Source organism: Apium graveolens, chromosome 3, assembly GCF_009905375.1.
Source record: "Apium graveolens cultivar Ventura chromosome 3, ASM990537v1, whole genome shotgun sequence".
Lineage (NCBI taxonomy): Eukaryota > Viridiplantae > Streptophyta > Magnoliopsida > Apiales > Apiaceae > Apium > Apium graveolens.
The window spans coordinates 170,189,122-170,210,204 of record NC_133649.1 but is presented as its reverse complement, the minus strand read 5'-3'; the positions used below and the strand labels follow the sequence as shown (position 1 = coordinate 170,210,204).

Here is a 21,083-nt window from a genome sequence, read left to right as displayed (position 1 = left end):
TAAATTCCTTTATGTCACAAATGTGAACATAATTATCCTTTGAGGCTTGTGGCTCAGGCTTAGGCTTCTGAGTGAATTTGATTGAGGTTAGAAGAGGTGTTGATTTGATTTTTCTTTTCTGTTTCTTTGATGATGGAGAAGTGGTTAAGAAAGTGGGCAATTTGATGGTGTCCCAATCAATTGGTTCCTCCTTAGGAGTGATTGTTTCACCATGGATGTTTATGAAGGGGTCAGGCACAATGGGTTCAGGAATAGAAGGTAGTGGTTTGGATTTTGATTGGGTTTCTTCAGTTTCATCTATAATCTTCCTTTTTGCATTGGCCTTCTTTCTGTTCCCTTTCTACCATTCCTTTCTTTCCTTACTTCTTTCTTCCACATCATCACTAAACATGTCCCCCATACCTACATCTTCACCCTTGTCTTCAATTTCTTTCTTTTCTTCAGCTTGACTTGACTTTAGCTATTTTTCAAGCTTTACTTGTGCTCTTTTGTCAGCCTTTAGCTTTTTAGCTTCTTCCTTCAACCTTCTGGCTTCTTCCCTCTTGGCTATTGAGAATTTAGGATGTCCTTGTATCACACATATACTCTTTCCCTCTCTAAAGATAATAGCCATGTTCATTCTTTCAACCACATCCTTGGTCTCCTTGTGCTTCATGATATTACCACCCAAAACCTTGTCTTCATCAGGCTTTGGAAGAGGAAAATCCACCCCTTTCAATTGAGCAAGGCTTAGAGGGTTCTTTGTAGAGTCCTTATTGGATCTGTTATTGGGCTTGAGAACCATAGGTTTCAGATTCTTGGAAGAAGTCTCTCCAACCTTATTCCTCCTACTGGCTTGAGCTCCATAATAATTGGCTCCACCTTTGTGCTATGCTTCACAGATTGTGATTTTGAAGTTGTAGAACCAAAAATTTGTTGCATCCTTTCATCAATTCTCCTCCTTTGCTCTTTGACTTTCATCTCAGCTGCTGTTATCTGGATTAGATCAATTCCATCAAGCTTTCCTTTGATTTGAAGTGTTGTAGAAGTGGTGATGAAAGGAACTAGCACTTTAGATATTTGAACTTTTGTTGATGGCTCTCATTCCCCTTCCCCTTTATTCTCCCCCTTTTTGTTATCATCAAGGATAGGGGTCAAGCCTTGTGCTTTTGCCAGCTGCAATAGTAGACTTGTCTGAGATTGTTGATTTTGAAGAATGGTGACCACAGAGTCTTCAATGACTTGAACTCTGTTTTCCAACTTGGCCAGCCTCTTGTCAGCATCAGATTCTCTCCTCAATCTCAGCAACAAATCATGCATTGTACCATAAGGCATGACTGAATCCAACTTCTCAGAATTGTAGGATTTCAGATCAGCAATATCCTTTTTGAGTTCATCCACACTCAAATTCTGTCTGATGTGCTACAACTGTAAGAGATGTAGAGAGTCTAGATGAGCTTGAAGAATAGCCTTGGTACCAGCATCTGAAGTGTCCTGAAGGGCCTTTTGAATAGCCATAACCTGCTTGACCAAAGCTACACCAAACTGTCCTGGTGTAGATTTCTTTGTCCATGCCCATTCAGGTAAATCTGGAACAGAACTTGGGCCTGCATCTCCCCCTAAGTTCATGCTCACATCCAAAGAAATAGAGTCATCATCATTAGAATTTACTTCAAATTCTTCAGATGGCTCACCAGCTTGAGAAGGCATCCTATTAACACCAGCTTTATCTCTTTGAAGAGATTCTGAAGTGTGCACTATGTTCAAAGTCTGATCTGCCTCCACATTGCCCTGAGCAGCCAACAGTTGATAGGCTGAAACAGGATGAGTAAAAGTGTCAGCATCCAAGGAAATGTTATCAATTTCAGCTTTGTAATGTTGCTGAAATTGTCTTCCCTTTTCAGCATCATCCACAATCATTAACTCACTAGCAATGGCTGGATCCACCCTTATAGCTTCTGTACCTGCTTTTCTCTCATTTACTCTATATTCTTGCATCAGGGGATCCCCCTGGCTCACACACACCCTCACCCTCACCTACTAAGGTGGCACTCCCCTCACTCACTTTTGTCATGCTGGAAGAAATAGCATGCATATTTTGACTCTCAACCTCTCCTTTTGCCTGGGAGCAACCCAGCCTCTCACTCAAATTATCACTCCCTTCCCTCAATCCTAGAAGTGATTGTACAGAAACCATGTCTTCTACACTTGGGATTGATTGAGTTATATGTGTAGAGACCATCAATGGATAGGGAGTATCCGTTGAAGTGGAAACTGATGATATCAACGGATAACTGCTGTTAAGCTTATCCGTCGAAGAACAACCACTTGTCAATAGATGAGAGATATCCGTTGAAGAAGGAAAAGATGTAGATTTTGAAAGTGACATAATTGTTGAATCTGTGTGAATTGATTTTAAGTGAGGTGACACAGATTCTTCAACTAAGTCTGAAAGAATTGGCTGATGATCCAACAAATCATCTAAAAGATGATGATCACCAGGATTTGAGTGAGGCTCCTCCCTAAATTTTAAAGAGGGAGAATCAGGAATTGATGTGAATATCATATCCACATCCAGAGATGGTGATGGAGAATTTGGTGATTGATGTGTGTCTATTATGAGAGAATGGGGCTGTGACTCCACATTTGCTGGAGCCACATCAAGCTGAATTTGAGAAGGCAAAGATACAGATGGATGTATCTGTGCAGTGTGTGCCCCCTGTGTTGAAACTAGGGTTTTAGCCTTCTTTCTTCTTGAAAAGGCTTTGATAGGTGAATGTGTGGCTTCAGTGTCCCTCCCTCTTTTGTTCTGTGTCCCTGATTGGGGACTATATTCAATAGCTGCATCCTTTTGGGAGGATGCAACTAGGGATGTGTTTGACTCCTTTTGAACCACCACAGTCTTTGAGAAACTGTGGCTTGGCTGGCTAGGGTTCCACTCACCTCTCCCACCTTATCCTGGGGGGTTTCTTGATGTTCACCCCTTCCCTCACCACTCATACCCTGTTCACTCCCTTCAGGGTTTATGGTAGTTGTTACAACTGTTGTCTTTTGAGAAACAACAGAGGTGGTTTTCTTTGACTTGTGTTTTGGAATTTTAGGTTTGGTGGCTTTGGTAGGAATCTGTTGGGACAAAGACACAGATTCCATTGCCACACTAGAAGGCAAATAAACAATGGGGTTGGAAGAGGTAGGAGTTGCAGAAGTATTTACCTCACTTACCTGAGGTGCATTCATTATTGGTAAATATACCAATGGCACCTGGCTGTTGAGGTTAATTCTCAAAAGGTCTACAAGGACCCTTTTCTCTTGTGCCCAGCATTTGAGTTTATTGCTCTCATTAGTTATGACCAAACCTTCAGCAACATGGTTAGCCAATAACATAAAGAATCTAGCATAGTAGATGTTATGAGGTCTATTAGCTTTGTTACCTAACCTGGAACCTAATTCTAGCATGACATAGTTGCTAAAATTAAAGTACCTATCAGAAACTAGCATATAGAGCATATTAATAAGAGATGAAGTTATAGCATCAAAATTGCTAATCTTCCCAGAGAAAACCTTGATAAAGGCATCACCAAGAAAACTCCATTCTTTCCTAAGGCCCTTTCTTCTAATGCTCCCTAAACTAGCAGAATCAAAAGAATAGCCTATGGAATCTAACATAGCAGATACATCATTATCAGTGTGTGGTGTCATGGCATTATTCTCAGGTAACTTAAAGCAAGACTGTATATCATCACAATTAATACAGTAATCCTTACCTTTGAGAGAGAAAGTAATGGTCATATCTGTGGAGTTGAACTCTGCAGTTGTCCAAATCTCCTCAATTACCTCACAATAGATAGTTGGGGCTTCCAGCATTGCATAGCTTAGTTTGCAGTTCTTGATGAAGTCCATCATCTTGTGATAATCTGAGTGAGCTTCATGCTTTTCCACCAAGGCTACAAAATTGTTCTTTTCATAAACAAATCCAGACTGAGACATAATCTTGACTACCGGTGCCATTGTTGTGAGTAGAGGTTGCAGAGAAAAGATTGAGAGTTTTGGGAGAGAAAGAGAGTAAAAATTGCAAGAAAGCGTAAAGTGAAAATAAGAATTCAATGGGCTTTTATACTTTCTCGAATTAAAATGTAAATAAAATGATTAAATAATACTTTTAAGTAAATTACAGCCGTTTGAGAATAAAGAAAACTGTAGAAATTCTGAAAACTGCCTTTAATACAAATACATACAACTGTGTATATATGTATCAACGGTTAGGTAAACAAATCACCGGCTGTGACTCACTTAAAGTAACTGATGTGACACTTCAACGGATGAGGTAAATAGTTATCCGTTGAAGATTAACACTGTTTTATCCGTTGAAGGATAAAATTACCAGAAATGTATTTGTCTTTCAACGGATAATGAACATCCGTTGATAGAACAATTTTGGCTTTCAACGGATAGGGAATATCCATTGATAGAATAAACTTTACTTAAAGCCAACTTTGTTCTTGCCAAAAATTCATTTCAGGCTTCAAAGCAGATTATAATAAGGATATGAATTTATGAATAATTAAGCATACCTAGCTCACTTACTAATCTTGTGAATGTTGATTCATCAAGTGGCTTGGTAAATATGTCTGCAATCTGCTTTTCACTTGGAACAAAATGAAGTTCCACTGTACCTTTCATCACATGTTCCCTTATGAAGTGGTACTTGATGTCAATGTGCTTGGTTCTTGAGTGCTGCACTGGATTTTCAGTAATGGCAGTGGCACTTGTGTTGTCACAGAATATAGGAATTTTGTCAACAGTTAGTCCATAGTCAAATAGTTGATTTCTCATCCACAGTATCTGTGCACAACAACTACCAGCAGCAATGTACTCAGCTTCAGCTGTTGAAACATAATTTTGCTTCTTGCTGAACCATGACACAAGCTTATTCCCTAGAAATTGACAGGTGCCAGTTGTGCTTTTCCTGTCTATTTTACAACCTGCAAAATCTGCATCTGAGTAGCCAATTAGATCAAAACTAGACTCTCTAGGGTACCAAATTCCTAGATTTGGAGTCCCTTTGAGATATCTGAAAATCCTTTTAATAGCCACTAAGTGAGACTCTTTAGGGTCAGCTTGAAATCTAGCACAGAGACATGTAGAAAACATTATATCAGGTCTACTAGCAGTTAAATATAAAAGTGAGCCAACCATGCCTCTATAACTTGAAATGTCTACAGACTTTTCAGCCTTGTTTAATTCAAGCTTGGTGGCAGTGGCCATGGGAGTTTTTGCAGATGAACAATCCATCAAGTCAAACTTCTTTAAAAGATCATAAATATATTTAGTTTGACTAATGAAAATTCCACCACTAACTTGTTTAACTTGTAAACCAAGAAAATAGGTTAGCTCTCCCATCATGCTCATTTCATATTTACTTTGCATTAACTTAGCAAACTTTTTACAAAGCTTATCATCTATAGATCCAAATATAATATCATCTACATAAATTTGAACAAGTAATGTAGTGCCATTAACATTTCTAAAGAAAAGAGTTTTGTCAACAGTACCTCTTGTAATGTGATTATCTAGAAGAAATTTTGACAAAGTCTCATACCAGGCTCTAGGTGCTTGCTTTAGTCCATAGAGTGCTTTCAACAGATAATACACATAGTCTGGAAAATTTGGATCTTCAAATCCTGGAGGTTGGCTTACATAAACTTCTTCCTCCAATTCCCCATTCAGAAATGCACTCTTGACATCCATTTAATAGACCTTGAAATTGGCATGGGCTGCATAGGCTAGAAAGATTTTGATGGCTTCAAGTCTGGCAACTGGAGCAAATGTCTCATCAAAATCTATTCCCTCTTGTTGAGAATAGCCTTTAGCAACCAATCTGGCTTTATTCCTTATGACAATACCATTTTCATCCATCTTGTTTCTGAATACCCATTTAGTGTCAATAGAACTCTTGTTCTTTGGCTTGGGTACCAGCTTCTATACTTTGTTCCTTTCAAATTGGTTTAGCTCCTCTTGCATTGCTGAAATCCAATCTGGATCCAATAGAGCTTCTTCCACTCTCTTAGGTTCCTCTTGTGATAGAAAGCTACTATACAGACATTCATCTTGAGTAGCCCTTCTAGTTTGTACTTTAGATGTAGCATCACCAATGATCAGTTCAAAAGGGTGATTCTTGGTCCATTTCCTTTGAGGTGGTAGATTAGCTCTAGATGAGGTTGCCTCAGTATTGTCATGATGTGAGATAGAATGTTGATTGGTTGAAACTCCCTCTGAGTTGCTGATCCTTTGAAAGGAATTGGGAGTTCTATCAACTGATGAAGTGAAATGATTATCCGTTGACAGACTGTGATCAACGGATGCTTAATTATGAACTTCAACGGATGATGCACTTTGTCTTTCAACGGATGCTGCATTGCTTCTATCAACGGAAGCTGAATTATGACTTTCAACGGATGCAGCATTCTGTGCATTATCCAAAGGCAGATTTTGAATTCTTTTTGAGGTGCCTTCTCCATCATTCTCATCTTTACTATCATCACAATATATCTCAATGTTATCAAATTTGAGTCCTTCATGATGTCCCTCATCTGTTAGTTCATCAATCTTTTTATCATCAAACACAACATGCACAGATTCCATGACAATGTTGGTTCTTAGATTGTAGACTCTATATGATTTTCCAGCAGAATAACCAACAAATATTCCTTCATCAGCCTTTACATCAAACTTCCCTTTGTGATCAGGTTGATTCCTTAAAATGTAGCATTTGTAACCAAAGACATGCATAAAGTTTAAAGTTGATTTTCTTCTCTTGAACAATTGATAGGGAGTCATGCCTTTTGCCTGATTAATTAGAGAAATATTCTGAGTGTAACATGCACAGTTAACAGCCTCAGCCCAAAAGTATGTTGGGAGTTTTGACTCTTCAAGCATTGTTCTTGCAGCTTTAATTAATGATCTGTTCTTCCTTTCCACCACACCATTTTGTTGTGGAGTCCTTGGAGCTGAGAACTCATGCATGATCCCATTTTCTTCACAGAACAACTTCATGGTTGTATTCTTGAACTCAGTTCCATTGTCACTCCTGATATTCTTTACTTTGAAATCGGGATGATTGTTGACTTGCTTAATATGATTGATGATGATTTCACTAGCTTCATCCTTTGATCCAAGGAAATAAACCCATGAAAACTTTGAGAAATCATCTACAATCACTAGGCAATATCTTTTCCTTGAAATTGACAATACATTGACTGGTCTAAAAAGATCCATGTGTAGCAGTTGTAATGGTTCATCAATTGCTGATTCAAGCTTCTTACTGAATGATGCTTTCTTTTGCTTTCCTTTCTGACAAACATCACACAGTCCATCCCTTGTGAATTCCACTAGAGGGATTCCTCTAACTAAGTCCTTTTTGACTAGATCATTCATTGTCTTGAAATTCAAATGGGACAGCTTCTTGTGCCATAGCCAACTTTCATCTGGACTTGTTTTGCTGAGAAGACAAGTAATTGATTCTGAATCTGTAGAGTTGAAGTCAGCTAAGTACACATTCCCTTTTCTAACTCCAGTTAGAACCACTTTGTTGTCCTTCTTACTTGTGACAACACAGGCTTCAGAATTGAAGGAAACAGTATTCCCTCTGTCATATAGTTGACTGATGCTCAATAGATTGTGTTTGAGACCATCAACTAATGCAACTTCATCAATGATGATATTTTCTTTTGAAATCATGCCATATCCTATAGTAAACCCTTTGCTGTCATCTCCAAAGGTTATGCTAGGGCCAGCTCTCTCCTTGAACTCTGTGAGCAGGGTGAAATCTCCTGTCATGTGTCTTGAACAACCATTGTCCAAGTACCATAGATTCCTTCTTTTTCCCTGCACACAACAAAATCAATCAAGTTGATTTTGGTACCCAAGTTTCCTTGGGTCCAGCCTTGTTAGTCTTTTTCCTAGACTTCATTCCTCCTGCATCTTTTGACTTAGGTAACTTTGGGTCAACCTTGGTCTCAGATGTAGTTGGTTGAAGTGTAGGGTTAGTCACATAATCATTTAGCACATTTGGTTGAATTTGATAAGGCATGGATTGTGCAAATATATTATTCCACATAGGCATGTTGTATGGCATCTGAGGCATACTAAATGCAGTAAAATAAGGATTATTAACATATGGCATGTTTGCAAAATGTGCATGAGGATTCTGATGAGACATAACAGGCATAACATGCAGAGGTGACATAGACATGTTAGGCATGGAGGGAGTTAAAGGCAGGGGAGCATTCTTAACAGATTTGCAGTTATCAGATAGATGATTAACACTTTTACAATGCACACAGCTTTTTCTAGGAGCATACTTATCAGGTGTGTAATTGTTGTATTTGTTAATCCCTACCTTCCCATTTCTATTAGATTTTCTTTTAGTTTCCTTTTTATCCTCAACCAACTTAAGCCTATTTTTCAACTGATCTAAAGTCATGTGTCCTATTCACCTTACTGGCATCTTTGGATATGCTAGCTCCTTCTTTGACAAAGTTCTTGAAAGTTGAACCAACCTTCTTATTGAGATTTTTTTTAGAATCACTTGCCTGTTTTAATTGATGAGCCTTCAACGGATGCTCTTTTTCTTCCTTCAACGGATAACTTTTATCATCCGTTGATTCCACATCCGTTGACAATCCATCAATTAATTCTAACTCCTTTTTGTTTTTCTTCCAGGCATTCTCACAGAATGATTCAATTCCCTGAACCTTGACAATCTGAACACTAACATCCCTAGATGTTTTCCAGGCCTTGATTACCTCTTGCTCACTTTCTAACTGTTTAGAAAGAATTTCTACTTTCTTAACAGCTTCTTCTGGTTCACTCTCAATAGTCAAGCATTTAATTTTAATCTTTTCAAGCTCAATTACCTGATTCTCTAACACAATATTTCTATCACTTAAAAACAAATTATTCTCTTTGATTCTTGTGTTTTCTTTAGCTAGTGATTTAAGGGAAACACGCAAATGATATAATTCATTGGACATATCATTTATGGCTTCATTACATTCAATCTTAGAAAGCTGAGAGAGATCAATAGTAATTACCTGGTTGCTTGATAAACTAGTTTCATTTTCATCAGAATTAGCCATCAGGGCTAGGTTGACATATTCCATATCATCATCTTCATTGACTCCATCTGCTGCCCAATCATCTTGAGTCAAAAAAGCTCTTTCCTTTTATTTGAGCAAATCGAAATATTTCTTTTTGTAATCAACTTGCTCAAATTTCTTTTTATCAGAGGATGGTTTTCTGCACTCATTTGTGAAGTGTCAACTTAAGCCACAGTTATAACATTTGAACTTAGATTTGTCCACCATGTTCTTGTTTGACTTAGTGAATTTTGCATTTTTCCTGAATTTCATCTTTGCAAACCTCCTGGACAGAAAACCAGATGTTCATAAACATCATCAGAGTCATCTTGACTGGAATTGTCTTCATCCTCAGCTACTTGCTCCTTTCCCTTGCTTGATTCTGATTTGCTTGTGCCAATTTTGAGATTTGGCATTGTCTTTTCCTCATTCCTGGCTTCAATCTTCTCATTGTCAGCTACAAGTGCAACTGATCCTCCTTTTCTCTTTCCCTTTTCCAACAGCTCATCTTGCTCCATCTCAAGTTCATAGGTCTTCAAAATTCCATATAATCTTTCAAGTGTGAAGTCCTTAAAATCTTGAGAATTTCTTAGAGAAAAAGTCATAGGCTTCCATTCCTTTGGTAGAGACCTCAGAAATTTTAAATTGGAGTCCTTGACTTGGTACACTCTGCCATACATCTTCAATCCATTCAACAGTTTCTGAAATCTGTTGAAGGTATCATTCAATGATTCTCCTTCTTCAAAATAAAAATATTCATACTGTTGAATGAGAAGCTGCATTTTGTTTTCTCTAACTTGCTCAGTACCTTCACAGATAAGTTGTACAGTATCCCAAATTTCCTAGCAGTTTGGCTGTTAATGACATTGTCAAACATATCTTGATCTAGGCCATTAAACAGAATATTCATGGCTTTCTTGTCCTTGTGAACCTCTTCAACATCTTCAACAGTCCATTCTGCTTTTGGCTTGGGAATAGACTGTCCAACAGCAACTGTTGCAGTAGCAGCTGTGGCCACCTTGTGAGGGATGTGAGGACCATTTTTAATGCAGTTGATGTAGCTTTCATCTTGAGAGAGAAGATGTAAATGCATCTTCACTTTCCAGTGATGATAGTTATCTCTTTCCAGGATTGGAATCTTTACACCAATATCCTTCTTACTCATGATGTTAGCAGAATAGATCTTTAAACTCTTTGTATGTTAAGAGCTAGCTCTGATACCAATTGTTATTCTCAGTGGACTAACAATGAGATTTACAGAAGGGGGGTTGAATGTAAAATCTCAAAACTTTTTCAAGTTTTGAGCAGTTTCTAAGGCTAAGTGTTTTAGTGAGCAAATGTGTGTGAATTGCTTGAAACTAATATAGACAGATATATATTCAAACACAAATGTAAAGAACACAAAGAACTTAAAAACTTTTATGGTGGATTTGTTGTTCCACCAGAGATGTGTTATTTCAGAAAATCTGTGATTCAAAGAATTAAATCACAGCTGCATCCTAGTACAAACTAGATGATTTTCTCTCTGGATTTTTCTAAACAGCTCTAGAAAATTCACACTCTAATTACTAGCTGCTACTTGGTTTATATATCACCAAGTTTACAAGTGAAGACAAAACTATAAAATACAATTAAAAGATTCTTCACATGTTTCTTCTTCATTTCTCTATCCAATGCAATTTAGGTTTAGCTGTGAATCTTTGAATACTTCCTTGTTTGCACCAGAATGAAAATGCTGCATTTTCTTGATTCCTCCTAGAGGCTGCCACATTCCAGTTTGTCTATGTCAACCCATGTGCCTCTGTCAGCTTATGAATTGTCACTATCAACTACTATTGAACTAAGCATCCGTTGAAGCTTTCATCCGTTGATGACTTTATCCGTTGAAGCTTTATCCGTTGAAGATTTATCCGTTGATGCATTAGCAGTTGAAGCTTTATCTGTTGAAGCACTCATCCGTTGATGGATGTTATCCGTTGAAGTTTTAGAGACATCCGTTGAAGTTTTGTTTCTCATCCGTTGAAGGCCTTTAATATCAGTTGATACTACTTCACTTATACAAAATTACAAGGCATGAAATATTTACAATTAGCCCTCCTATTTACATATCCACTAGTAGTCAACATGACTGATAATTTCCCACAACGTCTAAGAATTACAACTTAAATACAGAGAATGAAATGTGCTACAATACTAAACTTATTTCTAAGTAAAGCTACTCCTTCAACGGATAGCCAAAATGGTCTTATCCGTTGAGGCTACAAACACTAGATTTCTACTTAAGTGTTTTGTTTAACTTATCATCAAACTAATACACATATTCCTAACAATATCTCTAGATCTCTACATGAAGAAATGACTTGTCGATATCTCCAGTTCTTTACATAGACTTTTTGACTCGTCTATATCTGAGATATCTACATACATTTTGACTTATCGATATCTCTTGGAACTTCTCGATAAGTAATTTTGGACTTCTCGACAAATTTCTCGATATCCCTTGATCCGTGACTTGTCGATATTTGACTTAGAATATTTTTTTCTAAAACAGAATTATTCAAATCCAAGCTGATATATTTATCTCTGAGGCATGATCAGGATTTGATTTTCATTCAGAATTTATTCCATAACTTGAAGGCTGTTCATAGAAAAATTCTCAAGTCCAATCTACTTATCATTTTTACAGATTCAAGAAATATAATTACAGAATACAAAATTAGATTATCATACAATTTATTATAAGGATTGTCAGTATGACTTAGTCTTGTTATGTACAAGTATGTATTACACAATAATTTTGATAATTATTATTTGGCATTTTTTATAGGAAATAGTGTTTTCTTATTGATAGAGAGTTATTTTTGGCATTTAATTGATATACTCCTAATATACAACTTCTATTATTTTAACAATATCATATCGAAAAAGTGTTTACCTTACTAATAAAATGTATAAGTTCTCATATTTTATTCTCGAATTTTAGTAAATAGACTCTTAGCATATAATTTCTACCAATATAATTATTATATTAATTCAATTACTAATTCAATTTGAAATTTTGTAAACAATTTTATATTATAAGCATACATTCTCGAAAGTTAATAAGCTCTTGATAGATTATATCATTAATATTAATTTGATATTTTATTAACATGCCTCGATATACATGATAATAAAATAGGGATTTGTATAACTTTGATATTATTAGATAATTTTCTATTTGCCGAGCGTGCTGTTGGAAATATTTATTCTTTTAATTCTGGCTTTTACTTAATAAATTTCTATTAAATAATCAATTTTATTGTTTCTACTGTTATTATTGTTATTATTATCATCTTTATAATATAATTTTTTATTTGATAATTAATGAAACATGAGCTTGTAAGTTTTTGGGTAAAAAACCAAAATACCCACCATTTAGGGGTTGGTGCCCAAAATACCATTTGGCGGGAGGGAGTGTCCATTTAACCACAAAATACGCATTACCATCATGTTGTAGCAGTGAATACGCATATCAGATATGCGTATTCTTTGCAAATTTTTTTTTAAAAAAAGAGAATACGCATCTGTAAAATGCGCAGTTCGTCGGTATTTTGGGAAGTCCTTTCCCCGGTGAGTATTCTGGACACTTGAAACTGGAAAGTGGTATATTTTAGGTATTCTTTCTAATTTTTTTTTTATATTCACAGTTTCTATTAATAGATTCTTAGTATATTTATTTTATTCTTAGTTTTTAGTTAATATACACGTAGTATATAAATTCAGTACAACAACAACAACCACAATAATAATAATAATAATAATAATAATAATAAATTTAATATTTAGTTACATATCACGCTATACATGACATATTATATCATTTTGAGTGAATTTTTATTTTTATATAGAGTTGTTTTATTTTCAACTTTTCATATAGGGCATACAATGAAGTTTCTACTTTTAACGAGAAGTATTCTTAATTTAATATTTCGTTACATAATACATTATATATACCATTTTATACCAGTTTCTACTTTTTATACATAATTATTTTATTCTAAACTTCTTAGATAATGGACTCGTTGTTTATTATTATTATTATTATTATTATTATTATTATTATTATTATTATTATTATTATTATTATTATACGATATAAATGGAATATCATTCCATTAAGAGATGGTTTCTACTTTTAATAAAAAATATAAATATATAAAAAATTCTTAATATTATTTAACCACCACATTAGGGATGGATATTTTACCGGGAATTCGAAAAAATTTTCGGGTTCAATGCAGGAAACGGGAAAAATTATAAAAAAATTCGGGGATAGGGGCAAGGTCGAGGTCTAGGGTATTCCCGCCCCTGATTATCATATTTAATATAAATAAATAATAATTTATATGTGTATTTATTAAATAATTATGAGTAAATATTAATTGTATGTATATTATTAAAGTTTAATTTTTTAATTTTTTTATCATATCAATTTTTATAGTAGAATATGATTTAATATATACAATTTTAATATTATCTTTAGATCTAAATATACTTTAATTCGAATTATTATTTAAGAAATAATATTAAATTTAAAACAAATTTATATACCATACTTTATTGAATTATTATTTTTATTAAAAGTGCATTAAAATTTATAAAATGCTATTTGATTAAAAAATATTAAAATTTCCTAATACGCGCGAGGATCCTGTTTCCGTCGAGGGCCGGAATGGAGAAGCAAAATAATTCCTATCCTGGGTTTAGAGTCTGGGGATAGCACTGTCCCACCCGAAGTCCATCTCTATACCGTACGAAAGAGTTGGGAAATGTAATGAATGCACATTTATTTGCATTAAATGCCAAAAGTTTCCTTGTGGCCTGAACTGGGTCGTATGCAAATAAAGTTTCATTATGTTTTCAATTGTTGTACACTCTGAGCGCAATCAAGTATGAGTCCTAGATTGGTTATATACATGCCATAGCCATACAGGTACATATAAACAGACAGAGAAGCAAGCAAGCAAGCAAGCTAGATCTGGCAAGGTTGGCTATTCATTATTAGGGAATGCTACATTTCAACCTCTTCAATGTTAAACTTTAATCTATTTGTCCACATAATGAAATATATTAGATACTCTGTCACAAATTTATACACTTGATAGATATCCATCCAAACATGCAACTCAAATTCTATATTACATTTCCTCTCAGTCTCAGAAAACAATTTGTGTCTATTATGTTGTTAGTGATGATCACTGGGTTGACAATTCATCTACAAGATTACTTGCAAATTGCGTTGGCAAAATCGTAAAACTTGAAGCATGTATGATCAAATTCTCATTTATCAAACGGCTGCAACCCTAAAGCCAACATTTCAATGATAATATAGTGTTAATCACTGACCTGTAATCAATAAATCCTGCCTGGTCTGATAGTTTAGTTCATATGGAGTTGACGTGGAGCAATAATAAATTCTTAGGTCCTAATAATCAGGGCTGGCCCAAAAGCATATTTGACAAGGGCTTTATTGATTCACCCCTAAACTGTGAGTTATGAAATGCATGACACAAGAATATTAAGCTCAAAAGTAACTGAATTGACCAACTTAGATAAAGATGATCACATGACAAGGCCTTGACCAGCCCAATGTACAAAACCATACAACAACAGGGGACATTATATTCTTTGCTTGATGTTTACTTGAACACAAAAGTGGAACATGTTAAACTATCCCAACAAATGTAGAAAGGCTCCTGCAAAGAAATGTTTGTTTCTAGTTCTTGCTCTCTAAATAGAATCCAGATTAAAGAGAGATTGTGAAAATGGATGTTGAATTGGGACTCGAGCTCGCTAAATGCTTGGATGAGTTTGTGTCAGCCAGCCCTATTTTCATTTCCGGAGAAACAGACATCATGTTTATCCTTACTGCAATTCTTAAAGGTACTTCAATTTGATTTGGTCTACCCGTGTATCTTTTTCAAATTTTCATTGGGTTCGTACGTGTAGTTTTTATAATTACTTTCAAATTTTGTATTATTAAACAATGTTATGAATTCTTGCAGGATATACCAGAGACCTGATAAAGATTGACGTAAATGACTATGCAAGAAGCATTGTCATTAGTGGCGAAAAGCCAGTTCAAGATATGGTCATGGTGGGATGGAAGGTGTACAAGAAAGAGACTAAGATGATGGGATTTACAAAGGCCTTTATCATCCCTGATGGTGTGATTATTGATCAAATTAAGGCAAGGTTTAATAAAGAAAATTTTAAGTTAACTGTTGCAATGCCAAAGATGGTGAAAGGAGTAAAAGGGATCAAAGTCAAAGAAGTGAAAGTAGAAGAGTCTGACACCGGAGACTACAGATCACTGCAAGTTGATGATGATGGAAACTTTAGAAAAATTGATCTAGCCACCAGAGAGTTGGCATTAGTCCCTGAGCACGAGAGAGAGGTTCATCATATGAAAGAAAATATTGAGGATGAAGTTGAACAAGATGAGGGTAATGAAGTGGAAAAAAGTTTAGAGGAGACAATTGTGACAACGATTCAAACATTTGCTGAAGTTCAAGATTGTGTGATCACTCCTGATGTGCTCCCCCAGCTAGACAGCGAAAAAACAGGGAAAGCATCGGGGGAAACTTGTGAAAGACATAGTGCGCAAGAACATGAGGCACTGAAATGTGGTCAAAATGAAAAGGAGAGAGTAGGCTGTGATGGAGAAGGCAGTGATTCATATAATAAAATCCAAGAAAAAGTACTTGACGATGAACCATCTACAACGACAGAGAAAAAGTTCCGCGACCAATCAACACAAACTGATCCACCTAGAAAGCCTAAGAAGTGTTGTGTTCCAATGATTGCTGGTGGATCAGCTCTACTAATATCACTACTGGTGTTTGCAATCCATTTGATCAGGGATCAGGACAAACCTAAGAAGAAGAAATAGAAAAAGTTAACTGGTGGTAACAACATTTGTTCCTCAGCAGTCATCATACTAAGAGGAGATGATTTACGTTTATTTATTGATTTGGTTTAATTGTCTGCAAGGTATTGCTTTGAAGAATTTACTTTACTATAAGAGACAAAACCTTGTTAAGAGGAAGTAGAACAATATCATAATACATTTTCTAGTTTAAACCCAATCAAACATAGCTTCCTCACGTCTCATCACAAAAGAAAAAAGATAAAGCAGTAGCAACTGAGTAAAAGATGCAATTGCAAACTAAAGAACAAAATGGTAAGATCTATAGTCCATCTGTATTCTGTAGTAGGATAAAAATAGCATATTGCAACCTTTACAGCCTTAAAGCTACACTAAATTCAAAACTACATTTTCCACTTCTATCTCTGTTATCCCTATTTTAAATATTCGAAACTTGTTGCTGTAAAAAAAATACCAAAGGCTGCTTCAAACCAAATATGAGGTTTTAGGCTAAAATATTTTACAACCGGTACTCGTTTATAATAAAAAAAAGTTAAAAAAGAAATTACTTGGAGATGCGAGAAATCAGACCTTATTTCAGGAAGATCGAAATCATTGGTGTAAGAAATTGAAATTGTTCAATGATTCACAATATTTGCTCGTCCAATTGAGTTACTTCAGTAATTTATATATATTTCCGTGTTATTAATGAAATAATTTAATACATTAATCTAGTATAAGAGATGGACGGATAAAAATGAAACCAAAATGATGAAATAAATTGTTTAGGTCCGATCGTATTAGTTCAGATAGAGTAAAAGCCATGCTAGCATTGATAATACCTTTATATTGTTCTTTCTGTGTGCCTGTATGATTAATCAATCATATACCTAAATCATTCAGCAAGCGGAGACATGTCAATCACTATGAGCCTCTTAAGACTGGAATCTGGGATATGCTACAGCCCTTGGAAAATCTTTGCTTATACTAGGTTCAAAATTAAGGTTGTTTTATTTTGTTTGTGTCGTTTGAACCAGTTGGTAAAAGTAAACTCTGGAGTTGCTACTATTCTACTATAATGGTTCAAAAAGGCCTTAATGTAGAGATCCCCTGATCCCTGTTTTGTGACAAACCCTACTTGGAGAGTGGAGGCCATTGACTTGCAGTTGCACTTTTCTTCAACTACAGAGCATAAAACATGCTATTGTTTGAGAGCAGAATGTTTCCTCTGATTCTCATTTTTTCGTATAGGGTTTAAGGATAATTTATCTAACAAGATGATACATGACAGTCAATCCCCGTATTTGAAAATCAACCAGGAATGTTATAATATAATGTGATCGTGCTATCGTAGTGTAGAATATAATCCTAGTCCCAGCTCACGTCAATGTATATTAACTGGAACGGGCGAGGAAGATAGAAGACTCATACAGTGAGCTACCTACATTTTTCAGTTAAAAGTTGAATTTCCACCCACGCGAAATTGCAGTAATTGAAATTTTTTGTCTTGTTTTAAAACTTCTGCTACAGACTTATAGTGGCAACTGCATCTGCTCCTACACTGTAATACCTTTATATCTGTATTGACCTCATCTAGCTCGTATTCGTCCACCATTTTCATACAAAAGTTCCAAAATTTCTTTTTTTTTTTGTTTCGACAAATACCCCATGCTCTGACTCAGCTATTAACAAAAATCTTGATGTTTTGCAAGTTCTAAAATTAGCAGAAACTTGTACTAGTATGTGTTTGTTACATATTACATTTTCCGGTGTAAATCCAATCAGACAATGTTTCTCACGTCTTATAACAAAACAAAAAGATAAAGCAGTAATTGGGTAAAAGATGCAATTGCAAACTAAAGAACAAAACGATATGATCAATAGACTATCTGTAATAGGACTAAAAATAGCATATTGCATCCATTAAAGCTACTCCAAATTCAAAAACTACATTTTTCACCTGCATGTTACTTATTCCTGCTGTTTTAAATATTTGTTGTTGGAATTGGCGTTAGTATTGGTTATATTTGTTGTTATCAATCGTAATGGAATATACTAATATTTTAGCTTTGATCAAATTGGTTATGTTTGTTGTTATCAATCGTAATGGAATATACTAATATTTAGTTTTGACCAAAATTGAGATTTTAGGCTAAAATTTTATAATCAGTACTCATATATTAAACCCAACATGAAAAAGTACCAAATTTGAGATTTTAGACTAAAATTTTATAATCTGTGCTAAATTGAACATGTTCAATGATTGACAATATTTGATCTATCAGTCCATCGAGTTGCTTCGTCAATGACTCAATGTAATTGTTATATATTTTCGTTTTATTTATCAAATGACTCAATGTAATTTAGTTTAGATTGACTAAATCCATGCTGAAATTGTTTATGTTGTTCGTTCTGTCTGTGTAGAAAGTCATACCGGAATTTCGCAATACCTTTGTATCTGTACTGATCTCGCCTAGCTCGTTTTCGTCCAACATTTTCATACAAAAGTCCCAAGGTTTCAGTTTCGACGAATACCCCATGCCCTCACTCAGCTATTAACAAATTTCTCAAAGACTTTGGAATTTTAAAATTGTTGTAAACTTATTGTTACGCCCAGATTCTTTCGGGAGATGTAATAGACTTCGGCTACCTTGAAGGTGGCTTCGGTTGATACCTGAAAGTGAAGAGAATGTGAGAGTTTTATCCCCGATTCACCTCCGACGTGAGAATAAGAATCTGGTTGTAAAGGTGAGGTAAATAATACAAGAAAAGCAGAGTGTTTATGAGAATCTGTGTGTGTTTTGTCTTACTTTTCAAGGGGTTTTATACCCAATCTCACCATGATTGCACCTTACGTTACTCATCATTAAGGAGGGAGTGAAAAGGGGGCGTTATGCCTCTTCTACTTTCCAACGGTCTAGAAGAAGAATGGGCTTTGGCCTGGGATTTTCTGTGGGCCTTCGGCCCAAAAGCTCAATCGTCCGACGGGCTTTCGTCCAGAGGGCCTTATTGGGCCTACAACCAACATGTCCCTGTCCTTCGGCTGGACCTTCGGTCGGTTTGAAGGACATCAATTCAGGCCCATATTGGGGCGATGAAACCCTAGGGCGACCGCTTCAGTTTCGCCTCGATCTTCGTTCGTGCACGTGACACGTCTTTGGGAACTTGTGGTGCATTAAAGTGACAGCTGTTGGCACGTCGTTTTACGGATTAATCCCAGCCGTTGAATCTCAACCTTTTTAATCTGGGACGTCTATTATAAAAACCCCCAAAAGTCGCCTTTCTAAATTCGTTTTGGGCGCCCATATAAAGTCCATTTGTGCATTTCCTTTTCTCTTTATCACTTCCATTTTCTCTATACACAACAACGAACTGCGACGAGTTTTTCAATCACGGGCAACAACAATTCCGTCTTTCCAGACTATCCCATCTCAATCCAGGAACACCTTCAAATCAGTAAGTTCTTTTTTGCTTTTCAAGTGCTCTTTACACTTGCATGCAAGTTTTTGAGTTTTATGGTGTTTGCATATGGGCTCAGTGGCTTTTGTCAGGGCTTTGAGTTTATGGGATATTTCTGGGTTTTTTTGCCAAAATATTATGCATTTCATCGAAAAGACTTAATCCAGCTTGAACAAACCCCAAAACTGGTGATACGATCAGGTTGACAAACAAATAAACGAGCTAAATGAATAGCCGTTTTGTTTCCAGATCGCTTAACATACAGAATATAAATATTATTTAAACTGAAAAAAATTACAATAGTTTTCCAAGAAATCCATCCTACACCATCTCCAAAATCAGTAGCATCACAATTGACCTTCACACAATTAATTCCAGTTGTAATCCAATGTTCAGAAGTGATTGGAGGTACAGATGCCCTCGTAATATGAACAATCTTCCGTTGTGAAAGGTAAGCTTTTGCGATTTTTACCACCGATTCAGACTCGATGCGAGCTTTCAAGATTCTCCGAAACACCAATTGAATCATTCTCAACGATACAAACCAACAAGTCAAAAATATCAAAAACATACAGACCACTCCAAAAAGGAGGACAAACAACCACTCCAAAAGGAGGACAAACAAAATACCCAAAAAGATTGGGTACGATAGTAATCCTTACAAAATAAGGATGATTATTGAAAGAAAAATAAAAAACTGATTATTAGATGGGGGAGAAGAAGATGGAAGTAATTTTGGGAAAAGGAAGAGGGCTTAATTGATGAAGAAAAATGAGTAGATCTGAATGTATTTGAGGCGGCTAACTAGGGTTTGGGGGTCGACTCTCATTGAGAGAGTTGCAGTTTTTTTTTCCAGATATTTGTAATATCGGATATTTCTGGGTTTTAAGTATACATTGTTGTATTTTTTGGGTTTTTTTTTTAATTTTATGGGTACTTCTGGGTAGGCAATAGAAGTTTTTTGGGTTCCCCCATGGGTTTAAAGATGGCATGCGAGGCGTTTTTTGGCCAAGAACTCTCTTCGGGGGGTTCTTGGCCTAAGAACGTCCTTTGGGAGCCGACCTAGGGGTAAATAGGCGGTTTGGAGTTTAAAGATGGCAGACGAAGGGTTTCTAGGGGCAAGAACTACCTTCGGGGGACTTGTCTTTCAGAACATCCTTCGGGAGCCGACTCCAGATCTTTTTCTGTTCGCTAGGTTCTGGGACATGTACTCGGCCTTTTAATATTTTTCATTTTTCCTTTGTCTTGTCCCGAGTACATGGACTAATGTCTCTCTGTTTCCGAATACAGGGACATGGACCGAGCGAATTGCCCCCAGAGACATGGGACCCACGGTCGGGCACTTTGGCGGGAACATCTTCAATTCTGTCTTTTTTATCTGACGCATTTTGCCTTGTTTTTGTTTCAGAGTCTTCCAGAGAGGCCCTGATTGAAAGGAAGAAGGCTAAGGCGGCCGAGAAGAGGGCCGCAGAAGAGGCGGCGAAGCAGAAGGCTGTCGATGGAGGGGCCACGCCGAATCCTTCCGGGGAGACGGAGGAGAGGCTCGAGGCGGAGAGGGTCACGCCTCTTCGTCAGGCTCCAGCTGCTTCCGACAGAGA

At 36.1% G+C, this 21,083-nt stretch overlaps 1 protein-coding gene across 1 annotated transcript; it reads left to right on the top strand.

Moving 5' to 3' along the window:
• The first annotated feature begins 14,778 nt into the window (after positions 1–14,778).
• Positions 14,779–16,206, top strand: LOC141710922 (uncharacterized). Its single transcript, XM_074513412.1, has 2 exons — positions 14,779–15,041; positions 15,164–16,206. The coding sequence occupies exons 1-2, from the start codon at positions 14,924–14,926 to the stop codon at positions 16,048–16,050; spliced, it is 1,005 nt and encodes a 334-aa protein (XP_074369513.1). The 5' UTR covers positions 14,779–14,923; the 3' UTR covers positions 16,051–16,206.
• Positions 16,207–21,083: the final 4,877 nt, after the last annotated feature.